Source organism: Taudactylus pleione, unplaced genomic scaffold (genome assembly GCF_031769625.1).
Source record: "Taudactylus pleione unplaced genomic scaffold, aTauple2 ptg000584l, whole genome shotgun sequence".
In the NCBI taxonomy this organism is placed as follows: Eukaryota; Metazoa; Chordata; class Amphibia; order Anura; family Myobatrachidae; genus Taudactylus; species Taudactylus pleione.
This window is the reverse complement of record NW_028284986.1, coordinates 765,379-781,886: the sequence shown is the minus strand read 5'-3', so window position 1 is coordinate 781,886 and position 16,508 is coordinate 765,379. Positions and strand designations below refer to the sequence as shown.

At 45.2% G+C, this 16,508-nt stretch overlaps 1 protein-coding gene across 1 annotated transcript in view; it reads left to right on the top strand.

Annotated features, from left to right (window-relative positions):
- Positions 1-16,127, top strand: part of LOC148481360 (mitochondrial amidoxime-reducing component 1-like) — a 30,297-nt gene extending 14,170 nt beyond the window's left edge. The window contains exon 2 of the mRNA XM_088453625.1: positions 14,242-16,127. Coding sequence (XP_088309751.1) covers positions 14,321-15,352 — 1,032 coding nt within the window. The 5' untranslated portion in view covers positions 14,242-14,320 and the 3' untranslated portion in view covers positions 15,353-16,127. The remainder of the gene's footprint in view (positions 1-14,241) is intronic.
- The last annotated feature ends 381 nt before the right edge of the window (positions 16,128-16,508 follow it).

The following is a 16,508-nucleotide window of genomic DNA, read 5'->3' as shown; positions in this document are numbered from 1 at the left end:
GACTGAGATACCATCAGTAACATGGAGTACCATCACATCCTCATACACACTTACACAGGCTCTGACCTTACTCAGGAATTACTAACCTCATCACACACAGTGATTACACAAGACTGAGACACCATCAGTAATATGGAGTACCATCACAGCCTCACACACACTTACACAGGCTCTGACCTTACTCAGAAATTACTAACCTCATCACACGCAGTGACTACGCAAGACCGAGATACCATCAGTAACATGGAGTACCATCACATCCTCACACACACTTACACAGGCTCTGACCTTACTCAGGAATTACTAACCTCATCACACACAGTGATTACACAATACTGAGAGGCCATCAGTAACATGGAGTACCATCACATCCTCACACACACTTACACAGGCTCTGACCTTACTCAGGAATTACTAACCTCATCACACGCAGTGATTACACAATACTGAGACACCATCAGTAACATGGAGTACCATCACAGCCTCACACACACTTACACAGGCTCTGACCTTACTCAGGAATTACTAACCTCATCACACGCAGTGATTACACAAGACTGAGAAACCATCAGTAACAGAGTACCATCACAGCCTCACACACACTTACACAGGCTCTGACCTTACTCAGGAATTACTAACCTCATCACACGCAGTGATTACACAATACTGAGACACCATCAGTAACAGAGTACCATCACAGCCTCACGCACACTTACACAGGCTCTGACCTTACTCAGAAATTACTAACCTCATCACACACAGTGACTACACAAGACTGAGATACCATCAGTAACATGGAGTACATCACAGCCTCACACACATTTACACAGGCTCTGACCTTACTCAGGAACTACTAACCTCATCACACACAGTGACTACACAAGACTGAGATACCATCAGTAACATGGAGTACATCACAGCCTCACACACACTTACACAGGCTCTGACCTTACTCAGGAACTACTAACCTCATCACACACAGTGATTACACAAGACTGAGAAACCATCAGTAACATGGAGTACCATCACATCCTCACACACACTTACACAGGCTCTGACCTTACTCAGGAATTACTAACCTCATCACACACAGTGATTACACAAGACTGAGACACCATCAGTAACATGGAGTACCATCACAGCCTCACACACACTTACACAGGCTCTGACCTTACTCAGGAATAACTAACCTCATCATACACAGTGACTACACAAGACTGAGAAGCCATCAGTAACATGGAGTACCATCACAGCCTCACACACACTTACACAGGCTCTGACCTTACTCAGGAGTTACTAACCTCATCACACACAGTGATTACACAAGACTGAGACACCATCAGTAACATGGAGTACCATCACAGCCTCACAAACACTTACACAGGCTCTGACCTTACTCAGGAACTACTAACCTCATCACACACAGTGATTACACAAGACTGAGAAACCATCAGTAACATGGAGTACCATCACATCCTCACACACACTTACACAGGCTCTTACCTTACTCAGGAATTACTAACCTCATCACACACAGTGATTACACAAGACTGAGACACCATCAGTAACATGGAGTACCATCACATCCTCACACACACTTACACAGGCTCTGACCTTACTCAGGAATTACTAACCTCATCACACGCAGTGATTACACAAGACTGAGATACCATCAGTAACATGGAGTACCATCACATCCTCATACACACTTACACAGGCTCTGACCTTACTCAGGAATTACTAACCTCATCACACACAGTGATTACACAAGACTGAGACACCATCAGTAATATGGAGTACCATCACAGCCTCACACACACTTACACAGGCTCTGACCTTACTCAGAAATTACTAACCTCATCACACGCAGTGACTACGCAAGACCGAGATACCATCAGTAACATGGAGTACCATCACATCCTCACACACACTTACACAGGCTCTGACCTTACTCAGGAATTACTAACCTCATCACACACAGTGATTACACAATACTGAGAGGCCATCAGTAACATGGAGTACCATCACATCCTCACACACACTTACACAGGCTCTGACCATACTCAGGAATTACTAACCTCATCACACGCAGTGATTACACAATACTGAGACACCATCAGTAACATGGAGTACCATCACAGCCTCACACACACTTACACAGGCTCTGACCTTACTCAGGAATTACTAACCTCATCACACACAGTGATTACACAAGACTGAGAAACCATCAGTAACAGAGTACCATCACAGCCTCACGCACACTTACACAGGCTCTGACCTTACTCAGAAATTACTAACCTCATCACACACAGTGACTACACAAGACTGAGATACCATCAGTAACATGGAGTACCATCACATCCTCACACACACTTACACAGGCTCTGACCTTACTCAAGAATTACTAACCTCATCTCACACTGTGATGCCTCAGGCTGTGTGGTGATTCACAGTGGATAATTTATGCACGCCCCTGCAACGGCGTTCAAACTCACTGGCACGCCTGCATTTCGCCGACTACCCCCTTCACCATCTGTAAATGGTACTTCCCATCAATCACTCTGCGATGGGTCTGCGTAGTCACTGCGATCGCCGTGGCCAGCACTGTGATGCATGCGCAGAACTCAACAATTGGCCGATAAGGGCAATCGCCCCCTCGTAACACACAGCCCCAGCTCCGCCCAGCTACTGATCCTGACCTGTGAGCAGCAGCAGAGCATCTCTGGGAAAGCAGAGGCCATGCAATGTGTAAGGTGTGAGCGGCAGTCGAGACCTGGCCGCGGCAGTCACAGGCAGGCTGTCAGCCCCGAGGCAACCAACCAGCCAGAGAAGGAGGAGGAGTGGCACATGGGATCTGTAGTTTATCTTTTACTGCTCAGACTCTGCAGCATGAAACCCATGAACCCATGGCTTCCCCATTAGATGGCTTCCCCATTAGAGGATGAGTACTGGGGGATGTCTCCTGGTTGCGGTGACATGGATGGACCGATGGAAGGAACCTGCAGCCTGGTACACTGGTCAGTAACCCAGCTGTACGAGAAGTTGGGTGCATGGCGAGCAGCCCTGTCACAGTGTGTGCTGTGTGCATAGCTAAGCAGTGCTGCTAATAGCTCCAGCGTGGCTCTGTGCTTGGAGGGAGAAACAGCCTCTCACATTGGAGGGGATAAGGGGAGGGAGTGATGGACATATTATATATAGGGGATAAGGGGAGGGAGAGATGGGCATATTATATATAGGGGATAAGGGGAGGGAGAGATGGGCATATTATATATAGGGGATAGGAGGATAGAGTGATGGGCATATTATATATAGGGGATAACGGGAGGGAGTGATGGGCATATTATATATAAGGGATAAGGGGAGGGAGAGATGGGCATATTATATATAGGGGGTAAGGGGAGGGAGTGATGGACATATTATATATAGGGGATAAGGGGAGGGAGAGATGGGCATATTATATATAGGGGATAAGGGGAGGGAGAGATGGGCATATTATATATAGGGGATAGGAGGATAGAGTGATGGGCATATTATATATAGGGGATAACGTGAGGGAGTGATGGGCATATTATATATAAGGGATAAGGGGAGAGAGCGATGGGCATATTATATATAGGGGATAAGGGGAGGGAGAGATGGGCATATTATATATAGGGGATAAGGGGAGGGAGAGATGGGCATATTATATATAGGGGATAGGAGGATAGAGTGATGGGCATATTATATATAGGGGATAACGGGAGGGAGTGATGGGCATATTATATATAAGGGATAAGGGGAGGGAGAGATGGGCATATTATATATAGGGGGTAAGGGGAGGGAGTGATGGACATATTATATATAGGGGATAAGGGGAGGGAGAGATGGGCATATTATATATAGGGGATAAGGGGAGGGAGAGATGGGCATATTATATATAGGGGATAGGAGGATAGAGTGATGGGCATATTATATATAGGGGATAACGGGAGGGAGTGATGGGCATATTATATATAAGGGATAAGGGGAGAGAGCGATGGGCATATTATATATAGGGGATAAGGGGAGGGAGAGATGGGCATATTATATATAGGGGATAGGAGGATAGAGTGATGGGCATATTATATATAGGGGATAACGGGAGGGAGTGATGGGCATATTATATATAAGGGATAAGGGGAGAGAGCGATGGGCATATTATATATAGGGGATAAGGAGAGGGAGCGATGGGCGTATTATATATAGGGGATAAGGGGAGGGAGTGATGGACATATTATATATAGGGGGTAAGGGGAGGGAGTGATGGGCATATTATATATAGGGGATAAGGGGAGGGAGAGATGGGCATATATATAGGGGATAAGGGGAGGGAGAGATGGGCATATTATATATAGGGGATAGGAGGATAGAGTGATGGGCATATTATATATAGGGGATAACGGGAGGGAGTGATGGGCATATTATATATAAGGGATAAGGGGAGAGAGCGATGGGCATATTATATATAGGGGATAAGGAGAGGGAGCGATGGGCGTATTATATATAGGGGATAAGGGGAGGGAGTGATGGACATATATATAGGGGATAAGGGGAGGGAGAGATGGGCATATTATATATAGGGGATAAGGGGAGGGAGAGATGGGCATATTATATATAGGGGATAAGGGGAGGGAGAGATGGGCATATTATATATAGGGGATAAGGGGAGGGAGTGATGGGCATATTATATATAGAGGATAAGGGGAGGGAGCGATGGGCATATTAAATATAGGGGATAAGGGGAGGGAGTGATGGGCATATTATACATAGGGGATAAGGGGAGGGAGTGATGGGCATATATATAGGGGATAAAGGGAGGGAGTGATGGGCATATTATATATAGGGGATAAGGGGAGGGAGCGATGTGCATATTATATATAGGGGATAAGGGGAGGGAGCGATGGGCATATTATATATATAGGGGAAAAGGGAAGGGAGTGATGGACATATTATATATAGGGGATAAGGGGAGGGAGAGATGGGCATATTATATATAGGGGATAAGGGGAGGGAGTGATGGGCATATTATATATAGAGGATAAGGGGAGGGTGAGATGGGCATATTATATATAGGGGATAAGGGAGGGAGTGATGGGCATATTATATATAGGGGATAAGGGGAGGGAGCGATGGGCATATTAAATATAGGGGATAAGGGGAGGGAGTGATGGGCATATTATATATAGGGGATAAGGGGAGGGAGTGATGGGCATATATATAGGGGATAAAGGGAGGGAGTGATGGGCATATTATATATAGGGGATAAGGGGAGGGAGCGATGTGCATATAATATATAGGGGATAAAGGGAGGGAGCGATGGGCATATTATATATAGGGGATAAGGGGAGGGAGCGATGGGCATATTATATATATAGGGGAAAAGGGAAGGGAGTGATGGGCATATATATAGGATCTTGAATCACCCCCATAGAGTGTAAGCTCCACTGGGGCAGGGACTGATGTGAATGGCCAAATAGTCTCTGTATAGCGCTGTGGAATATGTGTGCGCTATATACATAACTGGTAATAAATAAATAAGTTGGGTATCTTCCCTGTTACATCTTAGTTACTATTCTTCATTTTTTGGGCATTACTGTATTTATGCTTCTTGAATTCTCTGCATTTCTCCTTTGCTTGTCCTGTGGCTCTATGTACTATGATCTAATTCCCCGCTGTACAGTGCTGCGGAGCCTCATAAATCAAAGAACAAGACGATGGATTCCTCATTGCTGTGTGTGTGTTTCCACTAACAATTGTATAATCCTACAACTCTGCCGGAAGCTCCAGGAGAGTCCCAAGTGCACTGGTGCATCTATAATGGGTGCAGAATGTGTTGTGCACACGGGTCCCCGGGTCCAGCAGAGCCCAAACTGCACACCCTGCACCCATACAATTAGTATACTTACCTCTCGTGGGCCGGTTCTGCAAACTGAAATCACCAGGAAAATGGCGCGGCACAAAGCCAGAGTCTACTGCACTGCCGGAGAGGAGAGGGCGGCACATGGGCCCCCTCCTCTCTTCTCACTTCCTGACAGCAGTGGGTGGTCAAGAGTTTGGATTACGCGATCCACATTGAATTGTCATCATAATACTCCCTCCTCCCTCCTGTTATAAAATACAGCGATTTACGGGGGGGCGTGGTGACCTTTAGCCGCGCTCCAACTGTAAAATGGCGTGAACTGCGGCTTTAAACAGTGGGGCAGGGCAAGGACGATGAGAATGATGGCCCATTGGATAGAATTGGATAGAACTGCCCCATGGGTCTTTCCTGGAGCAGAGTTATAGGAGGCATGCCTGGGAATGCTGTAATACTGATTTTCTTAGAAAATTCCACTGCAGTTTTTGACATAAACGAATATGGATCAATGGTATGATATTGCTAGCCATCAGCTTACTGGTCAGAGGGAACTAACAAGAACTGTGACTCCATACACTATGGGGCATATCCAATTAGCCGCGGGGTTTACCCCCGTAGCTAATTCTCGCATTGGTCGGAATTCAATTTAGCAGGGATTCCACACGCGGGTGTCCCCGAGACCCCGCGCGCGAATCCCCGCTGTCGGACAATACCTTGCACCTCATGTTGGTGCAAGGTAAAATCTGCGTCAATATGCCTTATCCCGCCTCACGCGAGAGACTACCACACACTGTTTCCGCATTTCTCGCGGAAACGGTGTGTTCCCGCGCGCGAGAGCTGATTTAACGGTGCGGGGGAAAAGCTATTTTATTGAATAGCTTAACCCCGCGCCACGGGACTTTCGAGCCACAATTACTCGTGGGTGAAGTCCCGCAGGTAATTGGATATGCCCCTATGTGACTTTACCTCCAACTAAAGGATCAGGAACTGTGACCCCATAACTGTGACTTTACCTCTAACTAACCCATCAGATACTGTGACTCCATACACTATGTGACTTTACCTCCAATTGACCCATCAGGAACTGTGACCCCATACACTATGTGACTTTACCTCCAACTAAAGGATCAGGAACTGTGACCCAATACACTATGTGACTTTACCTCCAATTGACCCATCAGGAACTGTGACTCCATACACATTGTGACTTTACCTCCAACTGACCCATCAGGAACTGTGACCCCATACACTATGTGACTTTACCTCCAACTAAAAGATCAGGAACTGTGACCTCATACACTATGTGACTTTACCTCTAACTGACCCACCAGGAACTGTGGCCCCATACACTATCTGAATTTACCTCCAACTGACCCATCAGGAACTGTGACCCCATACACTATGTGACTTTACCTCCAACTGACCCATCAGGAACTCTGACTTCATACACTATGTGACTTTACCTCTAACTGACCCACCAGGAACTGTGGCTCCATACACTATCTGACTTTACCTCCAACTGACCCATCAGGAACTGTGACCCCATACACTATCTGACTTTACCTCCAACTGACCCATCAGGAACTGTGGCCCCATACACTATCTGATTTTACCTCCAACTGACCCACCAGGAACTGTGGCTCCATACACGATCTGACTTTACCTCCAACTGACCCATCAGGGACTGTGACCCCATACACTATCTGACTTTACCTCTAACTGACCCACCAGGAACTGTGGCTCCATACACTATCTGACTTTACCTCCAACTGACCCATCAGGAACTGTGACCCCATACACTATGTGACTTTACCTCCAACTGACCCATCAGGAACTGTGGCTCCATACACTATCTGACTTTACCTCCAACTGACCCATCAGGAACTGTGACCCCATACACTATCTGACTTTACCTCCAACTGACCCATCAGGAACTGTGACTCCATATACATTGTGACTTTACCTCCAACTGACCCATCAGGAACTGTGACCCCATACACTATGTGACTTTACCTCCAACTGACCCATCAGGAACTGTGACCCCATACACTATGTGACTTTACCTCCAACTGAAGGATCAGGAACTGTGACCCCATACACTATCTGACTTTACCTCTAACTGACCCACCAGGAACTGTGGCTCCATACACTATCTGACTTTACCTCCAACTGACCCATCAGGAACTGTGACTCCATACACTATGTGACTTTACCTTCAACTGACCCATCAGGAACTGTGACCCCATACACTATGTGACTTTACCTCCAACTGACCCACCAGGAACTGTGGCTCCATACACAATCTGACTTTACCTCCAACTGACCCATCAGGAACTGTGACCCCATACACTATCTGACTTTACCTCCAACTGACCCATCAGGAACTGTGACTCCATACACATTGTGACTTTACCTCCAACTGACCCATCAGGAACTGTGACCCCATACACTACGTGACTTTACCTCCAACTGACCCATCAGGAACTGTGACCCCATACACTATGTGACTCTACCTTCAACTGAAGGATCAGGAACTGTGACCCCATACACTATGTGACTTTACTTCTAACTGACCCACCAGGAACTGTGGCTCCATACACTATCTGACTTTACCTCCAACTGACCCATCAGAAACTGTGACCCCATACACTATCTGACTTTACCTCTAACTGACCCACCAGGATCTGTGGCTCCATACACTATCTGACTTTACCTCCAACTGACCCATCAGGAACTGTGACCCCATACACTATCTGACTTTACCTCCAACTGACCCATCAGGAACTGTGGCCCCATACACTATCTGACTTTACCTCCAACTGACCCACCAGGAACTGTGACCCCATACACTATCTGACTTTACCTCTAACTGACCCACCAGGAACTGTGGCTCCATACACTATCTGACTTTACCTCCAACTGACCCATCAGGAACTGTGACCCCATACACTATCTGACTTTACCTCCAACTGACCCATCAGGAACTGTGACTCCATACACATTGTGACTTTACCTCCAACTGACCCATCAGGAACTGTGACCCCATACACTATGTGACTTCACCTCCAACTGACCCATCAGGAACTGTGACCGCATACACTATGTGACTTTACCTCCAACTGAAAGATCAGGAACTGTGACCCCATACACTATGTGACTTTACCTCTAACTGACCCATCAGGAACTGTGACCCCATAAACTAACCGACTTTACCTCTAACTGACCCACCAGGAACTGTGGCTCCATACACTATCTGACTTTACCTCTAACTGACCCACCAGGAACTGTGGCTCCATACACTATCTGACTTTACCTCCAACTGATCCATCAGGACCTGTGACACCATACACTATGTGACTTTACCTCCAACTGACCCATCAGGATCTGTGACCCCATAAACTAACCGACTTTACCTCCAACTGACCCATCAGGAACTGTGACCCCATACACTATCTGATTTTACCTCCAACTAAACGATCAGGAACTGTGACTCCATAAACTATCCACCTACTTGCGTGGGGGTCCCACCTTTTAACCAGAAATGGTGCTCTCACCTAGAGCTGGTTACACCGAAATCAGAGGAAAACCACCCCCCCTGATGTCAAGGTATCTAGCACTAGGCTTTTCCAACTTGATTAAGAAAGAAAACACTTTAATAATAAGCACACACACTGTTAGTAATAAAATAATGTTTTATAAGTAAATGCAATACCGATTTTATGGGATTAGTTATCTAAATATCTTAATTTTTTAGCAACAAGTATAAACAAATATATATACACAATAACTACCCAAACAGAGCGCTGAGCCAATAATGAGTTTCACAAATAATTATAACATCAAGTTAATAATAATTTGTGAAACTCATATTGGTTTAGCGCTCTTTTTGGGTGATGAGCTAGTGCCATTTAGGTATCTCAAGAACCTCTTAATCGTTAACCAATGCTGTTTTCCCAGATTCAGTGGAAACTGGCTAACATGTGTGATGTCCGAGCGACTTCCAATACTTGCATACATCCGACTCCCAATTGCATTTTGGTATGGGCTATTTCATATTCCGTAGTTGGCGACATGCTTATAGTTAGTTTAACACTTTTGTTGACAGGAGTTTTGCATCTTGTTTTGCATCAGACATACAATATTTTAGTACTATTAGTTTCAATATAGTCTTGCTGATCACTACTAGCTTTTAGATTTTGCTAAATCCTTATATCCAGCAGGTGATTTACAGGACCTTGGTCTTTCAATTAAAGTTTTTCTCCTAAAAGTCTCTTTACATCTATATAATAAGCAAGGAAGTGTGTCTGTCTCCCTGTCTGTGAGAAAGCTACAAAAGTATCATGTTAACCCATGTCTGAGCAAACTTGATGACTCATGCAAGGTCATATTAAATCCAGAGCCTCTTTGTTTGCATAAAAGGGCACAACCAGAACTTTGTGGGCCACATAGCAAGATCTTAAAATGCCCCCCCCAGAGGTAAAAAAAAACCACATACATTTGCCCCCTCACAGAGCCCATTCAGGTTATGCCACACAGAGCCCATTCAGGTTATGCCACACAGTAGTACCCCTTATACACATGATAGTGCCCTTACACATTATCCCCTCCCCAGCAACTCTCCTCCCCATGTCCCTCCAGCAGCCTCTCGTTTCCCCCATGTGCCATCAACAGCCAGCAGGTGTGGATTTGGGGCCAAGCCGCCAGCTAATTACAGCTGGTGCACTGGCAGGAAGGGGAAGACATGGACAGACAACGTCGGTGTAATTTGAATCTGGCGCTGGTCTGCGAGCTCTGATTGCCTCGCTACAGGAGGTGCTGTCTCTCCATGACTGCCTGCCAATGCGCCTGCTGTAATCAGCTGGTGGGCCCCCACCATATCAACATCACTGACACCCGGGCCCCCCACAAAGGGCCTGACTGGACCAGCAGCCTGGGCACCGTGGCAGTCGTACTCCTTGCACCAATGGTAGTTACACCACAGTTTGCTGCATGGTAGCAAACAGTGGGGTCCTTTTCAGGAGCAATGAAATGGGGTTAGAGGCGAGGACAATTTAAACAAATAAAGGCTGCAGATGCACTTCAGGGTCCGGTCTTCAACCCAGGCAACGCCGGGTATCCCAGCTAGTTTCCAATATGACTTTCTTAGTCAGCTAGTTCACCAGTAAGATATGCCGAATCAAAATCTAGTTGGTACAATAACATGTCAGATGGTGCAGATATAGCAGTTATCAATGTAGGGTTCTGTACCTTGCGACAGGGAATTTCACTTCACCAGACCTTTGAATAAATCCCTCTTTAAGAAGGCGAGCCTTGTAACGGGCAATTAATCCGTCTGTACAGTATTTTGCTTTCTACAGAAAATCCATTTGTTTTTATTTTTAATAAAGTCTAAAAAGGTTTACAAATTGTACAATCACAGAATTGTGTAAATCAAATGTACACAACAATTGTCGAAGCTGTATTACGATTCCGGATTAAAATCTAATCATCAAAAGAAAAACTGCTGTGGTTTTTAAGTTATCTAGACCTTTGGGAGGTGCGTGAGAATATCCAGCACCATCCCACATGGAAATCAGTTAGCGGAAAGACAAAAACTGGTTTCTAATGAGAGAAGAAAACCCAATTAATTGTTTTCCAAGGGGTTGTTCTGCTCACAAGAGACAATGGACCTCATTCAGAGGCGGTCGCAAGAAGCGACCTCTCGTTCTGAATGAGGGCGGCCCCTTCATTATTGAAGTGCGGCCTCCTGGTCATTAGTTAAGCTGTGGGTTACCACCCACAGCTTAACGACCGACCAGGTTGATGGTCACGATGGTGATCACCATTGCGACCATCGGGGCTTACGACGAGACCCTAAGGTTGGGTCTCGGCGCTCGTAAGCCCCAGGGAGCTTCCTGCTCTGTTTGAGCAGGAAACTCCCCACTGACATCACTGATGATGTCAGTGCGGCCGCCCACAAAACGGTAGGCGTTCGCATGGGAACGCCTCCATTTTGCAAACCACCCCCCCAGCCCACCTACCAAACGGGGCGAGCTGTCGATCAACATCGACAGCCGCCCCTTTGGTAATGAGCTCCGGAGCGACAGAGTTTCTCTGTCGCTCCGGTGCTTATGCACGCGCAGTGCGGCCGCTGCACGTGCGCAGGACTAACCATCGAGTCGGTTACGAGCGCATCGGCGCTTACGACCGACTCTGAATGAGGTCCAATGTCCCATTTTCAATAAAAGATGCAATTTCTTTATCTACAGCAGACTTCCAATCTGGCCATTTATTACTCAGTTGGTGTGTACGCCATAGTTAGCTGTTGCTTCATTTCATATTTTCTCTTGAAGTCTGAAAAACGTTTGTTTTGGTTCTCTCCTCCATTGTTGGATCTTTATGTCTTTAGTTTGTAACACGTTTGAGTTTCTACTGAATTCTTGTCCACAATTTTATGTATCACTTCACTTTTAGCTCTTAGGAAGTACACATTGGTCATCCTTGTAAAATTGTCTATTAGTGACAGAAATAATTACTGTTCCACAGGTCTACATTCATCTGCGTGCAGCAATGATAGTGGTGCCTCAGCTCTACCTGCTGATTTCGGGAAGGGGCATCGGATTTGCTCACCCTCGATGTAACTGTCACACTCTGGACAATCAGGATTCCTTCTAGTCATTCCTGTCACCATCCCTTCTTATATATTTTGTACGTTCTCATATCCTAAATGTCCCAATCACCTGTGCCACAGTTCCAGAGTTTGGCTAGAGTTGGCAGCAGCCATCGCATAACACTGTTCAGTATCTAAGACATAGAGGCTTATATAATAGGCTACGAGCTGCAGCAGCTGCGGGAACTCCTGTGAGTCCTCCCATATATTTAAAGCGGCAATATTTTTAAAGGCAAAACCGACTTCAAATGATGTGAGGTCCTTGTCCCCAATTCCTCTGACTGTGATGGGTTCACATTCACTCAATGAGTTGAACCATTTTTATGGCAACTAAAATGTCTAGTGACCCCCGAGTCCATATACCAGCAGTCTCTCCTATGACTGTCTGCTATGTTCAAAGCTGACTGGCTTTTGCTATAATGCTGCATACCAATTTGGTCATTTAGTCTGAAATTTGAAACCTTGTGGCCTATTTTGTGGCAAATAATGCATTTGTACTTTTTTTTTTATTTAGTGTCCTTAGCATATAAGGCAGTTGTTCCAGCAATATTGTCTGTTCCTGGAATTGTAGCAGATTTGCCCTTATGATATCAGTAGTTAATGCAGTGGTATTTGACTCCAATACCACTACCAGAAAATCTAATTCTGGGGTCAAGTTCTACAACATAGCCATAGCTACCTCCTTGTCGTCTACCTTGACTCCAATGGACGCAATTGCTGGGGGATGGGCAATATCTTATCAATGTATTCATTCATGTCCTTACATTTGCCTAGTTTAGTGCTGTACAAAGTATGTCTAAGGTTTATTTGCCTCATAAGACCCTTATTTTTGTTAGCTATTTGCAGGGCTACACACATGCCCTTTGCAGACACCTTCCCATTGATGATGGAATATACTTGCTGTACTACAACTAAGCAAATGGTTCCAATGGCTCTGTCTACTTTTTCAGGATTTGGGTTGTCTCCTGGATCAATTGTGACCTTCCACAGTTTTTCACGCTTTAACTGCATTTCTATAGTGAATTTCAAGTAGAGCAGTTCTGAACCTTTCAATTCTTGTGCTTGGAGTATACATTTTCACCTTCAATATGTTGGACATGTTGTTCACAGTCGCAGTACTGGGCCCATAACCTATTGGTAGATGCCTACAAGTTGGTAGGTGCATAGCGGATGTGAGCAAGGAGGTTAGTCCACACGTTGACTCCAAACCAGAGTAGTATTTATAGAAGATAACAGGATCCAAGTAATATAAGATAAACAGCAGTCAATACGATAAGATAGTAATCTCACTTGGGATGTACAGCACTGTGATGCTCCAATAACACAGTAACAGGCTTGGTCTCAAGCAGACCCTTTTATAAGGCAAAGTAAACAAGTCTTGCATCTACAGTCTAGACAGCCTTACCTTTAAGTTTGGGGAACAATATTTACTAGGCCATGTGATGATTATTCAGACAGATTAGTTGTGCACAATAATACTTGATTAAGAGACAGCTTGTAGCAATTAACCATTTAACTACATATCAAAAAATATTGTACACTATAGAGCCAGTTTAAGTGCTGCTCCAAAATTACTATTTAGATTTTCTGTAACTATTGTCAAAAGCAGATTCATTCTAGCATATCCAGCATTTGAAGTTGTATTAGAGTTGGTTGTGCCCCCTCAGCTCATCATGTTTTGTCTTTCTCACTGTGTTGAATTCATTTTTCATTGTAGGCCTCATACAGCCAAGTGACTGGAGTGAAGAACATTTCTGCATTTCTCCATTATCATTCTGCAGGAATTATCTGGGAAAATGTCCAGATCCCTTCATTCCCCTCTCGGGAGCTTCTCAGGAGCAGCACAACATGCAGTGCAGAGCCTCTCACGCCACCGCATAGCTCTGCTCTGCACAGCGGGGCTGGGAGTCACAGCCGTCGCCTCTTGGATGTGGTGGAAGAGGACTCGCCTGGAGCTGCTACATGTTGGCACAGTGTCCCAGCTCATCATTTACCCCATCAAGTCCTGCCGTGGGGTCTCGGTGAAAGAGGCTGAGTGTATAGAGCTGGGCTTGAGAAATGGAGAACTGGAAGATCGGCACTGGCTGGTGGTGACAGAGGATGGGCACATGGTAACGGGTAGGCAGGAGCCACGGATGGTCCTCATTTCTGTGACTGGCCTTGGTGACTCCCTATGTCTGGAGGCTCCAGGGATGGAGAAGCTATTGGTACCCGTGTCACAACCCAAGAGCCACAAAGTGCTGGACTGCCGGGTATTTGGAGGTGCCATCCAGGGTCGGGACAGTGGATATGAGGCATCTCTTTGGCTCACTTCCTATTTTCAAAGCAGCAAGCCTTACCGTTTGGTGCATTTTGAGTCCCAAGGGATGAGGCCGCGCAAGTCCAATGAAAAGGAGAAACTCTTCAGGGACAAAGACAGGATTGCTTATCCTGATGCCAGCCCCATCATGCTGCTTTCTGAGACCTCCCTAGCAGATCTGAACCAACGTTTGGAACAGCCCGTCTCTCTGGGGAACTTTAGACCCTGCATTGTTGTGTCCGGCTGCCAGGCCTTTGCGGAGGACGGTTGGGATGACGTGAGAGTGGGCACAACCAGGCTGAAGCGGGTCATGGCCTGTGGTCGATGCATCTTGACCACTGTGGACCCAAACACTGGAGTTCTGAGCCGCAAGGAACCTCTTGATACACTGAGAACCTTCCGGCAGAGTGATTCCTCCTTGAGTCACCTATACAAGACCTCTCCCCTTTTCGGCCAGTACTATGGTGTGGAGAAAACCGGGAGACTGAGAGTGGGGGATCCGGTGTATCATGTGGTCCGCAGGGGATAGCCCTTTTTCCTTCACCTGGAGAAGACAAGGGGCACAAATGTATATTACATTCTAGTAGATGTGAAATATAATAATATAATACATAGTGCTTAGCCAGCAATAGCCCCTGTGGCTTCTAATGACTCATTGTTTATAGGGAATCCTAATCTGAGAACAGCTCTAACTCCTAATAGAGTAATCATTCACCTTCCAGCCTGGTCAGGAGGTTTTGTCTGGGGGGGGGAGACCCCAGATTGCTGCTTATGGATCTTGAGAAGGAGGGCTTCATAGGCCATTACAGAACATTCCACAGAAGACTCCCATCCTACTATTCCCATTATACATATAACTTGGGTTCAATTTAAAAAGTTTTCTATTTACAGAATTTGTACATTAATGATAACAGACATGTGAGGACCTTCTCTCAAATGTAGTTTTTCCACATTTGAGAGAATTATATAATCGTTTTATTTACGAAACCTAAATGTTTGTTATATAAACAATAACACCAGAAAATATTATCCGGTTATGTAGGTACATAGCGGCTCATCATGTATAGTCGGGAACATAACATAATTGCGTGCCTATCTACATTCCGACGCATTTCAAGATGTGTCTAACTCAAACACAGTATCCTTTGCACCAGGTGTATGTCAAGAGTAAGCCATGTGTACCCTTACACCCCACAATAATGTAGAGGAATTTCAGATGTGGCTTCACAGTCATAAACTCTAAAGCCGCGTTAACCTATTTACCATAATATACAATGTAATAAATTGTAACAGTTACAGGTTGAGTCTCCCATATCCAAAATGCTTGGGACCAGGGCTATTTTGGATATGGGAATATTCTATAGTTTGGAATATGTGCATACCTTAATTAGATATTTTGGGAATGGGACCCAAGTCTAAACACAGAATGCATTTATGTTTTATATATAAATATATATGTTTTATATATACCTTATACACACAGCCTGCAGATAATTGTATACAATATTTTCAATAAGGGTGTGTGACATAGTTACATACATGAAATTTATTTATGTTTCATATACACCTTATACACAAAGCCTAAAGGTAATTTTATACTTTATTTTTATAATTTGTGCCTTAAACAAACTTTGTGTACAATGAACCATCAAAAAGTCACTATCTCAGTCATGCTAAAAAAAAAT